The sequence below is a fragment of the Monosiga brevicollis genome, genomic scaffold, assembly GCF_000002865.3.
Source record: "Monosiga brevicollis MX1 MONBRscaffold_40 genomic scaffold, whole genome shotgun sequence".
NCBI classification, from domain to species: domain Eukaryota; class Choanoflagellata; order Craspedida; family Salpingoecidae; genus Monosiga; species Monosiga brevicollis.
This window is the reverse complement of record NW_001865077.1, coordinates 239,154-256,684: the sequence shown is the minus strand read 5'-3', so window position 1 is coordinate 256,684 and position 17,531 is coordinate 239,154. Positions and strand designations below refer to the sequence as shown.

At 55.4% G+C, this 17,531-nt stretch overlaps 6 protein-coding genes across 6 annotated transcripts in view; 3 read left to right on the top strand and 3 right to left on the bottom strand.

The window, feature by feature from the left end:
• The window catches only part of MONBRDRAFT_34559 (uncharacterized protein), a gene marked incomplete at both ends in the record, with an annotated part of 3,098 nt that extends 2,817 nt beyond the window's left edge, over window positions 1–281 (bottom strand). The window contains 2 exons of the mRNA XM_001750357.1: window positions 17–102; window positions 198–281. Coding sequence (XP_001750409.1) covers window positions 17–102; window positions 198–281 — 170 coding nt within the window. The remainder of the gene's footprint in view (window positions 1–16; window positions 103–197) is intronic.
• Window positions 282–455: 174 nt separating this feature from the next.
• Window positions 456–3,477, top strand: MONBRDRAFT_39146 (uncharacterized protein). Its single transcript, XM_001750393.1, has 7 exons — window positions 456–691; window positions 792–1,046; window positions 1,183–1,266; window positions 1,386–1,615; window positions 1,810–2,791; window positions 2,962–3,087; window positions 3,160–3,477. Exons 2-7 carry the CDS (start codon window positions 864–866, stop codon window positions 3,268–3,270), a joined length of 1,716 nt encoding a protein of 571 aa, XP_001750445.1. The 5' UTR covers window positions 456–691; window positions 792–863; the 3' UTR covers window positions 3,271–3,477.
• Window positions 3,478–3,696: 219 nt separating this feature from the next.
• On the bottom strand, window positions 3,697–5,538 carry MONBRDRAFT_12522 (uncharacterized protein; the record flags this gene model as incomplete). Its single annotated transcript, XM_001750356.1, has 4 exons — window positions 3,697–3,960; window positions 4,234–4,329; window positions 4,455–5,159; window positions 5,275–5,538. 4 exons carry the CDS (start codon window positions 5,536–5,538, stop codon window positions 3,697–3,699), a joined length of 1,329 nt encoding a protein of 442 aa, XP_001750408.1.
• Window positions 5,539–5,959: 421 nt separating this feature from the next.
• Window positions 5,960–9,488, top strand: MONBRDRAFT_29929 (uncharacterized protein; the record flags this gene model as incomplete). The annotated part of the gene is made up of 11 exons (XM_001750392.1): window positions 5,960–6,056; window positions 6,152–6,902; window positions 7,020–7,071; window positions 7,314–7,634; window positions 7,888–8,049; window positions 8,142–8,297; window positions 8,402–8,509; window positions 8,584–8,694; window positions 8,834–8,960; window positions 9,123–9,145; window positions 9,267–9,488. The coding sequence occupies 11 exons, from the start codon at window positions 5,960–5,962 to the stop codon at window positions 9,486–9,488; spliced, it is 2,130 nt and encodes a 709-aa protein (XP_001750444.1).
• A 259-nt stretch (window positions 9,489–9,747) lies between these two features.
• Window positions 9,748–13,047, bottom strand: MONBRDRAFT_12520 (uncharacterized protein; the record flags this gene model as incomplete). Its single annotated transcript, XM_001750355.1, has 12 exons — window positions 9,748–9,869; window positions 9,997–10,084; window positions 10,172–10,240; window positions 10,308–10,473; window positions 10,564–10,703; window positions 10,802–10,897; window positions 11,055–11,120; window positions 11,949–12,053; window positions 12,192–12,271; window positions 12,349–12,422; window positions 12,543–12,689; window positions 12,809–13,047. 12 exons carry the CDS (start codon window positions 13,045–13,047, stop codon window positions 9,748–9,750), a joined length of 1,392 nt encoding a protein of 463 aa, XP_001750407.1.
• A 1,182-nt stretch (window positions 13,048–14,229) lies between these two features.
• MONBRDRAFT_29927 (uncharacterized protein) lies at window positions 14,230–17,035 on the top strand (the record flags this gene model as incomplete). Its single annotated transcript, XM_001750391.1, has 12 exons — window positions 14,230–14,314; window positions 14,473–14,576; window positions 14,688–14,740; window positions 14,810–14,889; window positions 15,040–15,129; window positions 15,232–15,316; window positions 15,424–15,494; window positions 15,603–15,851; window positions 15,960–16,072; window positions 16,152–16,207; window positions 16,289–16,400; window positions 16,898–17,035. The coding sequence occupies 12 exons, from the start codon at window positions 14,230–14,232 to the stop codon at window positions 17,033–17,035; spliced, it is 1,236 nt and encodes a 411-aa protein (XP_001750443.1).
• Between the last annotated feature and the right edge of the window lie 496 nt (window positions 17,036–17,531).

Here is a 17,531-nt window from a genome sequence, read left to right as displayed (position 1 = left end):
TGAATTGGCAGGCAACCTCAGCCTCTGGCTGGCCCGGGCCGATCCTACCATGCTATCGACGGTCTTTGAGGTCGTGTCCACACTGTCCTGCAAGAACTTGACCTACGAGCCACAGCGAGCGTTGAGAACAGCGTATCAAGTCTTATCGAGCTGCAACACCAAGGACATGGAGCTACAGAGTAGATGAAGATACAGACCTTGGCCTCATCATGCTTGAGCCGATCTTCACAGCGCTGCTTCAACGCCGTGATGGCGCTCAGTGATCGCGGCGGCGCCGCCATTTCGCGCGATTTTCTTTTTTTCTTTTTTGTCGACTTTTTTTTATTTTTTTGTCAACAAAATGATGATTTTAAAAGTTCTGACAATTACACAAACGTCTGACATTAATTTGCTGTCAAGCCGGGAGGATGAACAACACGGGGAGCAACCGTGTTGGAGTTTATTTCCCTATCAACCGCTGATCTGACGACCCAGCGACGCTGAGAGAGTGAGAGAGAGAGAGAAGCGAGAGAGAGAGAGAGAGCAAGAGAGAGAGAGAGAGCGAGCGACGACCGCTGGACGTCAAACGGGGGTCGCTGCTGCTGCTGCTGCTGCTTTGAGGCGGGCTGGTGGCTGCTGTTCGCCTTGGCATTTGTTGGCTGGATTGTTGGATGTTATAGAGGGCTGTGTGGTCCGTGTGGCAGTGCCTTTGGTACGTCAGCACATCTCTGCCTGCACCGTGGGAACGGGCGAACACAAGGTGTCGATGGCTCACCGTTCAACCACTCATCGGGCTGTGCGCGCTGATGCAGTCCAGCTCTTGGCTTGCTTTTGGCAACTCGGCTTGATTTTGCGGACTTCAGGCAGCTAGGCGATCAGGCACAATGGAGATTGTGTACGTGTACCAGAAGAAGCGCCGTGATTTCGGCCGGCAGTGTGTTTTCACCGATCGCAAGGCCGAAATTCTGGCCGACATCGAGCCCAATCCCAGCCTGGCCAAGGACTACATTGACCGCAACCCTGCCGATATTGCCGTGCAAAACACCCGTGAATTCTCCGAACATGAGGTGTGGTCGTCGTGTCGCCCCCCCGTGCTTTGGCTAGCTGGCGCTGCTAACAACAGTCTTCATCATACGACCGTTGTGCGTTGTGCGTTGTGCGTTTGGGGCCTGACATCCCTCTCCTGCCTCGCTTTGTGTTCAGGTGAATACTGAGACGGCAGAGTTTACCGAGAACGGCATGAACCATGTTGAGGGTGGCTGGCCACGCGATGTTGACTGCACCGAGGTACTAGGCTTGGCTTGCTGCTCATTGCTCACGATGCCCAGCCAACCCCAGCCCACCCCTCACGTACATCGAATGCGTCGCCTCTTGTGTTTTGGACTCGTTCAATCACCCTGCGCCAGGTGGAGCAGGTGAATCGCTTCAGGAAGAAGATTGAAAAGGATGAAGGTTATCAGCACCAGGTTCTCGATGCGGCCAGCCAGTTGGAACATTTGATCCAACAGAACAATGCCCTGGACATTTACGAAGACTACTTCCCCGAGCCCAGCGTAGCTGCGGAGCTCGAGCCCCCGTCGGCGCGTACCATCAACGTCTTGCGAGACCCTCAAAAGATTGCCCGCTCTGCCAATAGGTGCGCTCTTCTTTCTTGCTGCCGCGTCCCGGCGCAACCACTTTTGCTTCCTGTATTCTCCCTTGTTCTCTTGAGCCCGCCCATCGATGCTGTGCATGTGCTTCTTCTTCTGCATATGCTTCTTCTTCTTCTTCTGTGCCACTCTTCCTGACTGATGTCTTACATTCGGTTTCCTCTTTTCCTCTCGAGAACAGCTTGTCGTGGAACCCAGATGGTAGCGGACGATTGGCCGTGGCCTACTCGGTCCTCGAGTTTCAGCAAGCACCAGAGGGCATGTCCTACGACTCATACATTTGGAACCTCGACAAGCCCAACGCGCCTGAGCAAACGCTGTCCCCTTCATCACCACTCGTGAGCCTGCAGTACAACCCCAAGGACGTTCACGTCCTCCTGGGCGGCTGCTACAACGGTCAGATTGCGCTTTGGGACGTGCGCAAGGGCTCACGGCCCATGGCCACCACCCCGATTGAGGCGAGCCATCGCGATCCCGTGCACGGTCTCTGCTACATGTCCTCCAAAACTGGCACCGAGTTCTTCTCCACCTCCACAGACGGTCAGGTCATGTGGTGGGACTCGCGCAAGCTGGATGCTCCGACCGAGGTGCTGCAGCTTGACGTCAATGAGCAGATGATGGGGGGTATCGTCGCTGACTTTGAGTCAACCATGCCCACCCGCTTCATGGTCGGCACTGAACAAGGTGTCATCATCAACGGCAACCGCAAGGGCAAGTCCCCAGCGGAGAAGCTGGCCAGCACTTTTGAGGGCCACCACGGACCTGTCTACAGCATTCGTCGCAATCCCTTCTCTCCCAAGTACTTCTTGTCCGTGGGTGACTGGACCGCTCGCGTCTGGTGCGAGGACGTCCGCGAGTCGGCAGTTCTGTGGTCCAAATATTACCCTTGCTACCTCACCTGCGGCGTGTGGTCACACACCCGCCCCGCCGTTTCCTTTGTGGGTCGCTCGGACGGTGCTATCGACGTGTACGACTACCTCTTCAAACAAGCCGAGGCTGCTCTCACCGTGCCCGTCAGCGACAGCCCCGTCCGCTCCATCGCCGCTGCCGAAAACTCCAACGTCATTGCCGTGGGCAGCAGCGACGGTGCCGTTACGCTGCTCGAGCTCAGCGATGGTCTCGTCAACATGCAGGGCAACAACGAGAAGGCCGCCATGGCAGGCGTACGTTCCAGCGTGGCCCCCGCCCCATCCTGCTTGTTTTTGTAAATCATGCTCGTGTCTCCCGCGGGTCACATTTGATTGCTTCTGGTTGTTCTGGTCGTGGTGCCATAACACACATGTTTCTCATCTTGGCATCGTCTCCGTTTGAACTGTAATTGGCGTTGCCACAGCTGTTGGATCGTGAAACGTCGCGCGAAAAGTTGTTGGCTTCGCGGGTGCGCGAGCTGGCATTGCAGCAGCGCATTCGCTCGGCCCGCCCCGGTGGAACCCAACCCGTCCCCGACGACGATGAAGAGGTGAGTTGACGACCTCTCTTTAGTGGCCGCGATGGGATCACGTCTCTTGTCTCATGAATACTCGCCTTGCAGGACCCCGTGGCAGCAGCCGAGAAGAACTTTTGGAGTTCGGTGGACCCCGACTACTACGAGAAGCAAAGCGCTAGCCGTCTCAGTGAGCCTGCCGTCAATGCGGAGGCTTGAGCTGCCAAACAAGGACCAGCTCTAGGCCTGCGATCGGACTGAGTAATCGCCAGTGCTAATTGCACTCTTGGTTTGCGTCGCGTCACCCTTGAGCTGTAGCCTGTTTGGCCTCTTTCCGCTCCCAGGGGGCGTGGATTAATTTCTCTTCCCCATTGATTGATTGACAAATGTTATTGGTTGACATGTGAATTCAGATTGTACCGTCCCACTCCCTGCTTGACAGCCTCTCAATGGTTTCAATCCGTTTGAGCACGTGTGGGTCTGCAGAGTGATACCTGGGAAGAAAACCAAAAAAATTAAATTACTGCAAATGCCGGCAGTTGGTAGGGTCGGAGCTGGCACGCGCCAACAGGGATTTGAAGCGAAAATGGGGCGCGCCAGCGTTGGGTCATTTCCATGCCTCTGGGTTCATGACTACTTTCAAATCTATTCAATGTCCTCATCTTGTTCTTCCTCACCATCGTCGTCATCCTGAATTGAAGTCTCTTCTGTATCATCCTCATCGTCATTGTCTGGTTCATCCTCGATCAACTCGATGTATCCGTCCTCCTCATCAGCTAGGTACAAGTCTTCATGCGTGTCTTCCGAGTGACAGTGGCCGGTTTGCTTCAGCTGCTCCACTTCCTTGCGCAAGGCCTCATTTTCGGCACGCAGAGTCTTGAGTTCCTGTTGCGCCACTTTGAGCTTAGCCTGATTTAATCATCATGGCAAGACATTAGTGTTCGGCTGAAGATCGACCTCTACAACCGGGGGGTGGAGCGTGGTTGCAGCGCGACGGGGACACGGACCGTGCAAGTGCGGGGCTTCTGGGCCTGGGCCTTGTCTTCTTCCGAAGCCAGTCGCTGCGTGGGCAGCAGACCCTGCTTTTTGAGCTGAGCGGGTGGAGCAAAACACGGGTCAAGCATGGCTGCGGCGGGTAGAAATGACATCTCCGGGACGAAAAGGCGTGCCGGCAAGCCCGACCTCGAGAACGCGGTCAATGTAATGCTGTTTCTCGATGCAGCCTCGGCAGGGTGCGTTGTACTCGTCGAGAATCAACTTGAGCTCACGAATTTTCATCTACCACGGGTGTGAGCCCAAGAGAGGCGGAAAGCCAGAAAGTGAAAAAAAAAAAAAAAAAAAAAAGGCATGGGCATCATCGGGGACAATGCGCGGGACCAGGGTGACCATCTTGTGGCAAGGACCTTGTTAAGCTTCTTTGTCGAGAGAGTGCGAAGGTCGGTGCGCGCGGGGGACGCGCTTGCTTTGGACTTGCTCTTGGTTGTACTTTTCTTGGCCCCGGTTTTTGATCGGTTCTTAGGGTCGGACTGGTCTTTGGCAGTGGACTGTGAGGAGCCGCTGCTGGAATTGGGCGGGGTGGGGCGACTCGGCTTGGCAGCGGCGTGCTGCGACAGGAAGAGGTCGAGGTTGAGAAAGTTGGTGGTGCCGGTGAAATCGACATGAGAGCCGTTTGTATAGATGCGAACAGTGGGAAACCGCTCAAGGCCTAGCAGGTCGCGCAGCTGGGTTGCATCATCGTCGAGCGTCACGCCCAGCTCGAGGCGGTGACGATACTTGCTGGCCAAGCCCTTCCACATGACAGGCGTTTGGGCCTTGGGCGTGAAAAGCACAGCCTTGGCCTGGTCACCGGCCGTGAAGCGGTCAAGGCTGGCTGCGGTGACAAAGGTGGTGTAGTCGGGCATGTGCTTGACGGCGGCCTTGTACAGGGCTTGAGCGGTGCGCTCACCGTTGTAATCGATACGCTTTTTCGACATGGTGCCATCTTTCTTGCCCCAGGGCTTGAGCATGATGATGGTGGGCACGCCCTTGACATCAAAGTCATACCGCTGCATCATGGTCTGTAACAACGGGCCATTCTTTTCAACGTCGAGGGCGGCCACGCGCACCAGCTGTCGACAGCCCGATCGGAGCCACCACCAAAACGTGAGCGCGACGGGCGGGGAATACAGTTGGATCTACGAGGGACTCTCACGCCTCACGCCTCACCCTCGGCGCAGCACTTACCCGCTTGAGCTTGCCTGCAAGCTCCGTCCAGTGGGGCGTCAGCTGCTGACAGTAGCCGCAGCCCTCCCGATACAGTTCGACAAACCAAAGGTAGTTGCTGGCCTCGAGGCTATCCAACAGCGCCGGCGAATCCAGCACGATCACATCGCCTTTTTTACTGTAAAAGCCTGCTGCCCCAGGAACCAAACCCACACACAACAACCCCACCACCACCATCACCACAAATCCAACCGTCGACATCCACGGCCGCCCCTTCCCCCGCATGTCGCGACCGCCACCGCAACTGCCGCCGCGACCGTTGCCCATCATCATCTGTTCTCCTCCCCTTCGGTGCTCTCTCTCTTTCGAGAAAAATAATAAGAGAGAGAGAGAGAGAGTGAGAGAGAGATTCAGAGAGAGAGATTCAGAGAGAGAGATATTCAGAGGAGTTTGGGAGATAGAGATTTGGAGAGAGATTCAGGGAGAGAGAGATTAGAGAGAGATTTTGAGAATTCGAGAGAGAGAGAGAGAGAGAGAGAGAGAGAGAGAGAGAGAGAGAGAGAGAGCCACACACACACACTCGCCTTTTTTTCTTCGCTCAAAATCGCACATTTCACTGTTTTCGAGCGCTGGAATGGTTGTTCTCTTTGCTTGCCTGCTTGCTTTTTTGCTCTTTGTGGCTCAGTACGCACAGAGAGTGTTCATGATGGGGGTGGTGGGGGGGTGGAGCTGGATGCTTGTGGTGGCGGCGGTGGCGGCTGGCCTCTTTCGCGATAGCCTGTCCGGTCCCTTTGTGTATGATGGTATGTCATAGTCTTTGGCTGATGCGTGGGAGTGCGAGTGGATGTCTTGCCTACTCAAACGCCACCCCCTCCTTCTCCACCCCCGACCGTTGCAGATCTACCATGTATCGTCAACAACCCGCATGTCAATCAAGGGTTGGCAACCATGGGTTCGAAAGAGTTTTGGTTGGCCGACTATTGGGGGCGGCCACTGGTTGATCCCCTCAGTCACAAATCCTGGCGGCCCCTGACTTCGGCCTCGTTTGCCCTTGAGGTCGCTCTCTTTGGGCTCGAGCCCTGGTTCATGCACGCCCATAACATGGCCCTGCACGCTCTCAATACCTTTCTACTCGCCTGGCTTGCCTGTCAGCTCGCCCAACGCCTGGGCTTTGAGCCCGTTGCAGCTCACACTTGGGCCCTGATGGTAGCCCTCCTCTTTGCCACTCATCCCATGCACACCGAGGCCGTCAGCAACATCACCAATCGCGCCGAGCTGCTCGCTCTCACCTGCCAGCTCATGGGCCTGGCCTATTTATCCGTCACGGCTTGGTCAGCCCCACCCACGCAGAAATCAGCTGCTCCAGCCAAGCCACGTCAATCGGCACACAGGCGCCATGCCGTCGTGGCCACGCTCTGCGCCCTCTTGGCAGCGCTGTGCAAGGAAACCGGAATCATGGCTACCGCCATCTATGTGGCTTACGAACTTCTGCTTCAGTCCAACCACGCCTGGCAATGGGCTCACAAGTTTAGTGCTCTCGTCTGGATGGCGAGGCCTTCCACTGCCAGCACCAAGGAGCGTTCCCGGCCCGTGAACCGCCCTCGCCTGTCCTCGCAGCCGACTCTGCCCAATGATCCCGCCCTCCAGCGGTGCGCCATTTATCTCGCGGGGGGCCTCATCTTTCTCTGGGCTCGACTCCAGGCCCAGGGCACATCACCTGACTGGCATGGCAATACCAACATCCTACTCGACGCACGCTCCTTCAGCCAGCACACGTTGTCCCTGACCTACCTGAATGCCTTTCACTTGCGCCTCCTGGTTTGGCCCGATCGCTTCTGCCCAGACTGGCGCAGTGAGTTGCATCTCGTTGAATCCTGGTTCTCAGCATCGGCCTTCCTTGCTGCCGCCCTCGTGAGCCTCCTGGCGGGCATTGTCCTCCTTGCCCTCTTTCTCGAGGTTTGTTCATGTCTTACAAGCCTAGTACTGGACGAGAGACTGTCCAATGCGCATCCCCCAAACCTTGCCCTGCGCACCTCCTCTCATCTTGGCGCTTTGTGTAGCATCGCACGCCCAGCTCGCCTTGGGCACGGTTGTGGGCCCTGGCCCTGGCCTGGCTTGTGTTGCCGTTTCTGCCTGCCAGTAACCTCTTTTTCTACGTCGGCTTTACCGTCGCCGAGCGCGTCACCTACACCCCGTCCATTGGGTTCTGCATGCTCCTGGCCACCATGCTCTGCTGGAGCACCCAATGGCTGCGATCCTCCAGGCGGTTCCCGCTTCTGCTTCTCTTAACCGCTTTACTTGTGGGCGCGTACGTTCCAATTCTCGTCGAGCGTGATGGTGATTGGGGCAATGAGCTCCGGCTATGGCAAGCGTCGACCACGGTGTGTGACTTTTTTTTTCTGCCGTGCTGGCCCTTATTGTCACCTTTCCGCCCAAGCCTCACTCGTCATGTTCTCCTCGGCTTACCTGGAAATGATTCTTTTCAAAGCAATGTCCACACAATTTTGTGGCCCACGTCTCGTACGGGCTTGCACTGCAGCGCGCGAGCCGCGTCGAGGAAGCCCGTCAAGGTGAGACTGCAGTATATTTCAAACAACGTACCGCACATTGGCTCCTGGTTGCTCTTGTGCTCAGCTCTGCCCTTCTTGTCAATCAGCCTATCTGCGAGGTCTCGAGGCAAATCCCCACTACTTTCATGGCCACCTGAATCTTGGCAAGTTGTATCGCGAGGAGCTGCGTGATAGCCGACGAGCCCTGCATCACATTGAACAAGCCATTCGCTCTGCTGGTCGGTCGGTTTGTGCCTGCCAAGTTGTTTCATGATTGCCCCACTGAGTCTCGGCTCTAATTTGAGCCCATCAACCGCCCCAGACGAACCACATTTGCAGATGGTTGTCTGGCATGCTAAAGCGTTGTGTCACGAGGATTTGGGAGAATTCGCGGAGGCCGTTACCGCCTATCAAACTGCCGCGCGTGTTAGCCCACCACACGCTGAGCGCTTTCTTCAAGCAGCCCAGCGCGCCTCAGCACAACAAGCTCAGCCTGTGCGTTTTTTTTTCCTGGCTTTTGCACGTTCAAGGTAGATGATGGGTATTTCAAGTGGTGAGACGGGAATACTCACGCACTCTGGTTGACGGCCTAAACGCAGACGCATACTGTGAAATCGACACCCATAGCGGGTCCAGACGCTCAGCGGCACGATAACGACTCGCTAGCCCCGATCAAAAACCCGCGGTCTGCTACGCTGCCGGTGCAGGTACGTTGTGCTACAATGAAGGCGTGCGTCTGAGTAACAGCCTGACCAGCGTCTCCACCTTGTTGAGTGTACAGCCCACGGAGTCAGCTCTAGATCTCTACGAGCAGGCGGCGGCCTACGCACAGCGCCAGGAGCTCGGATTGGCCATGCCCCTACTGTCCCGCGTCATGAAGGACGAGAATGCGGTGTGTCAAATTGTAATTGATAAACAGAGTCATTCCTCGTCGTTGCACTTGATCAATGACGACCAGCTCACAAGCGTTTTCGTAGAATCTCGAGTTACGAGCCGACGCTGCCAATACATTGGGCGTGCTTGCCACGCAGTCGGAGCAGCTTTCTCAAGCCCTAACCGCCTTTGAGCAGGCGGTGCAAATCAAACACAACGAGACATATGTGCTCAACTATGCCCTCACTCTCAATCGACTCGGGCAGCTGGATAAGGCTGTTACAGGTGTGACCTGATAGCTTGTGCGAGGCCCTGACGTGTGCATCACCATATTGTCACGCGCTGTTGTGGGAACACTCCTTGCTGCAGCCTTGCTGGATCTGGCATCTCGCAAAGCCACGATAGCTCGATGGCCGTTTGAGGCAGGCGTGCTTTTGATGGACGCAGGTCGAGGCGCAGAAGCAGAGCAGGTTTGATTTCAGGTTTCCCCGGGTTTCATGTGACTCACGCGCGCATTTGCCTCTTGCGTCCAATGTCTTGCGATGCGCACGGGTGGTCGCACGTCTCACAACATTGTCGTATCCTTATCAGGTCTTTCGCCAGGCTGTGGCCACTCCGCCGCCGGATGCGTCGGCAGACTTGCCCGAGGACCAAAACTTGTACCGTGCCAAAGCCTATGTGAACTTGGGGGTGCTCGCGTATCAGCAAGGCCAAGATGTCGTGGCAGCTCGCGAGGCTTTTCGGCAAGCCCTTTATGCCGACCCCACACATGCAACGGCACGGCGTAATCTGCAGGCTCTAGAGGGTGTGTGAGCCGATTCACCCGCCAGGGCCTCAAAAAGCCCTAGTAGTCCCCACTGAGTCCAAAGGGCTTGCGCCCTCGCCCGATCTACCCATCTGCTCAGACGCTGTGCGTTCGTGTTGCTGGATCCGCTTGATCAAGTTCAAGAAAAGATGGAGCTTATTATTCAGCAGGGAATCAATTAAAGGCAAATTTTGCATCAGAGCTGCCGCCCATCTCGAGATGTGGGTCAGATTGAAGATAGTAAACGCTCATGGACCATTGCAACAATCAGGCAGCCCTTTCCTTGCCGCCATTCAGCTCGTGGTCCATATAAGGACAATAAGGACATTCAGTGTCGGGATCTTCGAAAAAGTCACGCCACTTGTTCTCAATGGTGGTAATTGCGCGACCTAAAAAAAAAAAAAAGGAACGAAAGGAGAAGAGAGGCCAGCCATACAAAAATACAAAGCATCAGCAAGGCATTGGCGCACGACAACGCGAGGTTTATGCGGGGTCATGTTACCCAATACAACGTACTTATCGTTTTGGCTCGAAACTTGAGCTTATCAGTCGGCGAGCTGTCAATCAACTTGTCAAACTCCAATTTGTCAATCGCATCCAGTACCTGGGAACAAGCATCGCGAGCGATCACGACCCCATTGAGCAAATACACGCTGCGAGGGTGGCGGTCGCTTTGGGGGCGCTGTCAAACCTCAAAGTCAGTGTTGGCATCGAGCTCCTTAAGGAAAGCTTCCGCGACTCGGTCCAGCTCCTCCACATGCTAAAAACAGTACCAAGACAGATGAGAGCAACTCTGTGCCAGCCTCGTGCAAGCCAGTGCGGCGTACCAGAGCATCGCGGTGACGCCACAGGAAATAATAGGCAACGATAGATTCCTTGAGTTCCTGGTTGAGCACAGCATCGAGCAAGCTGGCGCGCACGCCGTCGTTGGTGTCACCGGCCTTTTCATACAGGTACTTGGTCATAACGTTGAGGTAATTCTTGGTTTGAGCTCTGTGGCACGGAGGTGATGCGATAGAGACATCGCGGCCGTCAGCGCCTGTACATCAGCGTTGCGTGACTTTGTGCGCATTATTGACATACTGATATTGTACCATTAGCTTGGCGCCGTAGGTGCCCACGGCTGCCAGGACCGGCAGGACGTCGCGCAGCTTTTGCTCAAAGGGCTCGTCTTCCCACTTTGTATGATTCTCATCCAGCTCATCCTCCACAATTTGAACAAACTGCGGTGTGGGGTTGAGAAAAGGATGAGTGACAACAAGGCAATGGGTGGCGCAAAGGCCAGCGCCGGATCTGTAGCAAGGCGCCGTTGTCTACCCACCTTGAGAACGATGGTAAAGATGGCTATGCCCAGGGCCATGAGAATCTTGAAGACGTCGGTACTACGACGCTTTGGCCGTACGGCCGGCAGTACAATCTGGTCGAGCGCAGCAACGAAGTAAATAGGGCAGACAGAACAAGCATTGTTGAGAGGAAAGGCAAAGACGAGGAGAAGGATAGGGGTTAGGCAAATTGCCACAACGCTTTGGTCATTGCAAAAAAATACTGCCAGCCTTTTGAAGCCATGGGCATACCTCAAAGTCGGCACGAGGGATCTTGCGGAAGGACCGCACGGTAATGGGAGGAGGGACGCCCGGTTTCTGCAGGGATGTATCGGGTGTTGAGCATTATGCCTGTCCCTGAGGAGACGTGTTCCAACTTTTTAGGAGATGTTGGAAAAGAGTTTACAAGAGCGCACCGTTTTGGACAACGCGTCCTGGGTGCGATACACCAAAATCACATCCTCAAACGTGGGTTCACGCAGCTCCAGCCTAAGGCGTGTATCGGTCGCGTGAGAGGGGCAGCCATACAGATAACACAGCAGGTGGCTAGAGATCAGAGTGCGCACTTGGCAAAGAAGAAAGTCAAGAAGGACGCTTGCATGTAATCCTTGAGGCTGCAGCTACTCGATATGAAAAACGACGGAGAACATAGTGTTGTGGGTCAGCTGGAGCAAGGAACCTTCAGGGCGCACGAGGGTGCCGTGTCTTGGGACGAAGCGCAGGAACGTACCGGCGAACCCTTTGATTGCTGGTATCATCACTGTCAGGATCAGTCAGATCAACCTTCCCACTGGCAGTACTGGTACTCCTGAGACGGCAAACAGAGCCAGCCGAGGTGGATACATTCAGGAGAAATTGCACGGTCAGCGAGGGGTTAGCGTGAGAAAGGTCGCTTTGGAACTGGGCAGGCGGGAAGCGCGGCCAGGGCTGGGCGGGTAGTGTACCTAAACACGGTTCGAAACGTGGAGGACCACTTCCAAAAGAAAAAAAGGCTGAAGACAAAGCCGATCAAGCTGGCGAGGAACTTGAACGCGTTGCTGAGAAGAAAATCCAGCTGTGATGGCGTGCAGTGGGATGATGCGATGAGTTTGGGGTCGGGACTGTCAGCCGCTGTCTCAGGACATGAGGGGGTGCAAAGGGCCAGACCTTTTCCATCCAAAAGTAGCCACGGGCAATATCCACACCAACACCGCGGTGATAGATGAGGACGTTGCGGTTGATGACGGCCATTGTCTCGGCTTCGTGGCGATCCTAATGAGGTGTGAGTCACACGTGCAGTGAGTGGTGGGCCGATGTAGAGGCCGGTTGAGTCAGGCGTTGTAGAGCCAAGGAGCCAGGGGCCGTGGCATGAGCATGGGCGACCCAATGTGGCCACTCGATGTGGCTCACCATTTGATTGATGAAGCGGTCGAGAAAGCCACTGTCGAGTTGGTGTGGATCAATTTCCATTTCAAGGCCGAGAGTGTGCTCTGTTCAGGATGGGGCCAAATCTGCGTGAATAACTCATTGCGGGTTAACCAAGCGGCAAGATTGGAGGGAGACGCACCAGAGCCCAAGGCATCATCCAGGTCACGTTGGGACAGCATGCGAAAGTTGGAGGAGCGCATGGCTTCATGGAGGCTAAGGGGGAAAAAAAAATAAATAAAAAATAAACACACACCAGCCAGAGGACAAGTCGAGGTCAATGTATGCATGCATGTGAAAGGGGGCGGAGGAGGAGCGAGAGGGGGGCTTGCTGACTTTTTGAGCAGCATGTCTTCTTCATGCTCGATGTTGGGTTGATCCAGCTCAAGGCTGGAGTCGGGGGCGCCCGGGACGAGGAGCTGGAAACTGTCGGTCAGGCGTTGCATTTGGCCAGCAAGGCGGCATCGATAGAGACCTTCTAGACTGTGTGTTGGTGCAAGCACATGTCAATTTGTTGAGCCTTTTTTGCCGACGAGAGTGGAGAATTGGGGAAGGAATGATGGCAAGCGGGGCGGGAGAGGCGGGTGTATTCGGGGACTGACCGGCGGCAAAAGTCGATGAAGCGCATCTTTTCCTTGGCCACGAGTTCCAGGACCTGGGGGTCTCGGCTGGTTTGACGGTTGGCATGGCGGGCATCACGACCGCCATCGATACTGTCACCGTCTGTGAGAAGATCATTCTCGAGGTGGCGCAACAGCGCTCGCTTGATGGTGTCAAGGGAAACGGGAATGAAATGGCTCCGGTCCAGATCGATAATGGTGCCGACCGTTTTGGTGGACATCGTGCCCTAAAAAGCCCGGGAGCAAAGCCCGCCAAAATCCAAGCCCAGTGAGGCGGCAGCGAGGCAAAAGCGCGTGGCCAGGTGCAGAGCCCGAGACTGGTGCCGTACTGTCGATGCGAGCCAGATTATACCAACCGGTGTGTGCGCTCTCAAAAGCACCTCTTGCTCTTGCCACTGACAAATGCTCGATCCCCGAAACCAGAATCCAACCCCCTTACAACCAAGGCCAAGCTCACACCAGCACCACTACCCACTGACCAGACAGCCAGCCGAGACAGCCGACAGAACGGAGACGACAGTGGAGCACACACACACACACACACACACACACACACACACGACAGCACTGCAGTCGGGAGCAGTGTGAAATGCAAGTCAGAGAGAGAGAGAGAGAGAGAGAGAGAGAGAGAGAGAGAGAGAGAGAGAGAGAGAGAGAGAGAGAGAGAGAGAGAGAGAGAGAGAGAGAGAGAGAGAGAAGAGAGAGAGAGAGAGAGATTTAGAGAGAGAGAGAGAGAAAGAACCACCACCCCTTGTCCCTCTCGAAATTAAACTTTTAAGCCTTTTTAAGCATCTGCCACAAGTTTACTAAAACAGGATATTTTATTTTAAAGAGGTCAGAGAGAGAGAGAGAGAGAGAGAGAGAGAGAGAGAGAGAGAGAGAGAGAGAGCGCGCAATGGCGCAAATGGCAGCGCGACGGATCACGCGCATCCGAGTTCACTATGCTTGTGTTGACGGGGCGAGGGGCATTGATCGCGGGTAGTGACGCGCTGGGATGTGGGACGGGTGTGTGTCGCGCCACGCCGCTTGATGCTAATCACACGGGGATGCACCATTTAGGGACCGAGTGGTTTTTTTTTTCGGCTCCACTACACACTTGATCGGGCAGGAGGTGCGTTGGCCGTGACGGTCCCCCCGCGTATGCACAGTTCCCACGCCAGGTACCCCCCGGTTGCATTGGGTCTTCAAGCCGTGACTGTATCAAAGTGGGGTGGGACTGCGTTCAAAGCCTTGGCTTGGGCTCCTACACGCTGACGATCGTGGATCGGCGCGCAGCACCTCGTGCTCCGGGCTTTGTTTTGATCACTCACGCGTGATCGTATATCCTCGCTCACTCTTGCCCCGCCCCAACAGATTGAGCTGAATAGGATTGGCTGGCTCAGGCAATCGTGGATCGCTTGGCCATGGACGTGATCAAGGTTGGGCGCGTGCCCGGCTGCTCCTTGAAAATCAACATCAACAACAACCACCACTACAACAACAACAGCGGTAGCCCTCGCTCTTGCTGACCATGTTGCCTCACACCATCCCATGCAAACCCCCACCGCAGGCTTCTTTCGCCAGCTTTAGCGGTGCAGCAGCCAATGACACGGGTGCGGCCTCTTCGACAACCTTGTTTCAATATGCTTGTGTCGTTTCGATCTCAGCCTCCCAATCTCCCGCTTTGGCTGTAGTCCCCGCCCCATCTGTGGCCGAGACAGAGGATGAGCGCGAGGCCATTGTTCGACGTGTCAAGGACGCCATCAAAGCCGTACGCTCTTCGCTCAACTCATCGCCCCTATAGTCCGCCTTGTACCTCTCCTCGGGCTCGAAATCACGCTGTGGGTTACCTTGACGGTCATACCCCTATCCCTCCGTGCAGGTGCAGCTGCATTTCACCAGCCAAGTCGGCCTCGCCACCAGTGCGGACGCCCGGTGCGTGTGCTTTCTTCAAACCCTCTTGCTTACACGCTAGTCCCTCATCTCAACTTTGCATTGGTACAGCGTGGCCACGCTAATTGCCCAGTTGGAATCCGCCTTTGTCCACGGCCTCAAAAGCGCGCGCCGCCGTCAGGCGGAAGTTTGTGCGTACCCCAAGACCCGTCATTTGCCTCATCCATGCGCGCACCCAAGAGGGATGCCCAGTTGGGTGCGCGCATGGATGATTTCATCCACTTTGATCGGCTCCGGCTCTGACCCTTCCTGCTTTCCCTCCTTGTCAACCTCACGAATAGCCTTTTGGCCAATGGTTCGCGAGCTTCTCGAGTCGGCTGATGTCGTGCACTACACTTGTCTCAAAAATATCACTACCGACAGTGGTCGAGGTAATCGCTATGAAGCTTCACTCTGATGCCCAAGGCATCTTCCGCGCGCAAGTCGTGTGTGCGCCATAACGTCTGCTCCTCCTACCCCCACACCATGACTAGGTCGCGCCTGGCTGCGCACAGCCCTCAATGAACAACTGCTCCAGTCCTTTTTCGAGCGGATAGAAAAACATCAAAGCATTGTTCGGTTCGTGCGCAGTTTTCCTTAGCGTCTCCGCAATGGCTTCCCCAGCCAGCATCCCACAGCACTGGTGGAACTGATGCCCTTTCCTTCCAACCTTTGCGCTGTCGCAGGCAATACTACGATGACTATGCGCTCTTGCTGGATCATGAGCGGGCCCATGTCTTTGCCATGCTCTTCCAAGGTGCATTGAAGCACCCTTTTCCATTCCGCTTCACACCCAACGGCTCAAACTCTTGCACGCATTCCCCTTACGCCCCCACCCCCCACGATCGACATGTTTTCCGCGTAGGACTGGAATCTACGCACTTTGCTCTTGAGGTGGATACCAGTGAAATCAATGCACCCCGTTACGTAACTCGCAGTGCTTCCGTGGGATCGGGCGCTGCCGCGGCCTCCAATGGACTTGCAACGACCATCAGCCCTGTCCCTGCTAGCACTGGGATCCCCGATGCCGATGGTTTAGATGAAGGCAACAACGGCGAAGATGATTTTGTCCGCGAACACTCGGTGACTGTCGTGAATCATGACATGACAATTCGTGCGTTACTCTTGACTTGCCACCGAGACGCGCGACTTGCTTCCTGCCTTTTGTACACCCTCTTGTTCTTCCTTATTCTTCATTTGCACCATCATTACCGGTCTGTAGTTAAAACCAAAAAGCGTAGCAAGAAGAAAAAAGTCAAAAAGCGCCCCTCCATCTCAGAAGAGAACGCTGATGGCTCGGATACGGCGCCCGCATCAGATGCTCCTTCAACCTTTGTGAGTTGACTGCTCTTGCACGCCTTCATATGGATCTGCATGCATCACGTCAGCCATTCACTGCTGGCGTGCCACACAGTCATCCATTGCCGCAGCTGCCCCAAGCATGAATGACTTTAGTAGCACTGTGGCTCGGTATGACGCTTGCGCCAACTTGTTTCCATCTCGTGTTTGCCATTGAATGTAGACTGATTTTCCTTCGTTTCCTCGATACAGTCCCGCAGAGAGCGCCGATTTTATGGGCAGCATCGAGGAAGGCCAGCGAGACAGCGATGAGGAGGTTGATTTTGCTAACATGACGGCCGAGGAACTCAGCGCTCACGTAGAGGTGAGAACTTGGCCAAAATATTACATTGCGCTTATTACCACTTGCGGGCACATTGCATGATCGCAGCCAAAAAGCTCACTCTGGCTCGCATCGCGGCAGCGTACCTTGAGCGCCACACGTTCAAGCTTCCCTTCAGCTCCGAATCTCAGTGAAATTAGCACCCCCGTGTTGGAGGCGACGGAGCCTGCATCCGAGACCTCCAGCGTACAAGGAGGCGGACAGCCTGTGCCTGAGGCCGCCGAAGATCCGACCGACGTGCCGGCTGCAGGTGTTGGGCCATCCAGCGACACGGATGGCGTGCGGTCACCGGATGAGCAGGTGGAACAGACAGAAGCAGTGCTGTCAAGCGCTGCACCTGCTGGTGAAGACGTCGATGCTGACCTGGCCAGCGTGCAGCGGCTCTATGAAGTTTGTCTGGTCACCGAAACACGCTGCAACGCGATTGGCATCGAGAATGTCGTCGTTGGCTCACAAAAGTCCATCATCTTGTACGCTAGGACGTCAAGGCGGAGTGCTCGCGTTTGCAATCAGAGCTAGCCACCATCTCAGACTCCAAGCGCAAACTCCAAGCGACGCTCCAGACAACGACAGCGGCCCACCAGGAGGCTGTGCAATCGTTTCGGGTAAGGATTTGAAGCGCACGCCAGGGCTTCCGCCCGTGCACGTGAATTTTGACACGACCATCAATGACCGCTTCTGCAGGAGAGCACCGAAGAAAACGTACGCAACGTACAGTCACTGTCAAAGGAAAACAATCTTCTCAAAGAAAAGCTTCGGGCGCTTGCCCTTGAGAATCACCAGGTGGACAAAAGCGTCTCTCTTGCCCTCTTCTCGTGGTCCATTTCTCCGATCTGGCAACGGGTGGTGCTCACACCCTGTTGCTTGCCTTGACCTCTGACGTTCTTCAGCTCAAAGAGCAGTTGTTGGCCACGGAGGAACCGGGTACGACGAACGAGCTAAACGCTCGTATCTCGCTGGACAGGTCAATGTTGTCACTCAAGAGGTTTTGGCTTGGTGCTTTGAAATAGATTTCGGTGCTGGCGATGATTTCGAGGGCTATGCATCCGTGGAGGAGTTGATGATGCACCATCAGAAGCAGATCGAGCAGCTGGCAGACATGCACACCGAGCT

Bases quoted from the DNA above. Each gene is read 5' to 3' on its own strand.
- MONBRDRAFT_39146 (XM_001750393.1), top strand. From the start codon at position 864: ATGGAGATTGTGTACGTGTACCAGAAGAAGCGCCGTGATTTCGGCCGG. The intron at 2,792-2,961 runs GTACGTTCCAGC...GCGTTGCCACAG, and splicing joins AGAAGGCCGCCATGGCAGGC to CTGTTGGATCGTGAAACGTC. The intron at 3,088-3,159 runs GTGAGTTGACGA...CTCGCCTTGCAG, and splicing joins TCCCCGACGACGATGAAGAG to GACCCCGTGGCAGCAGCCGA.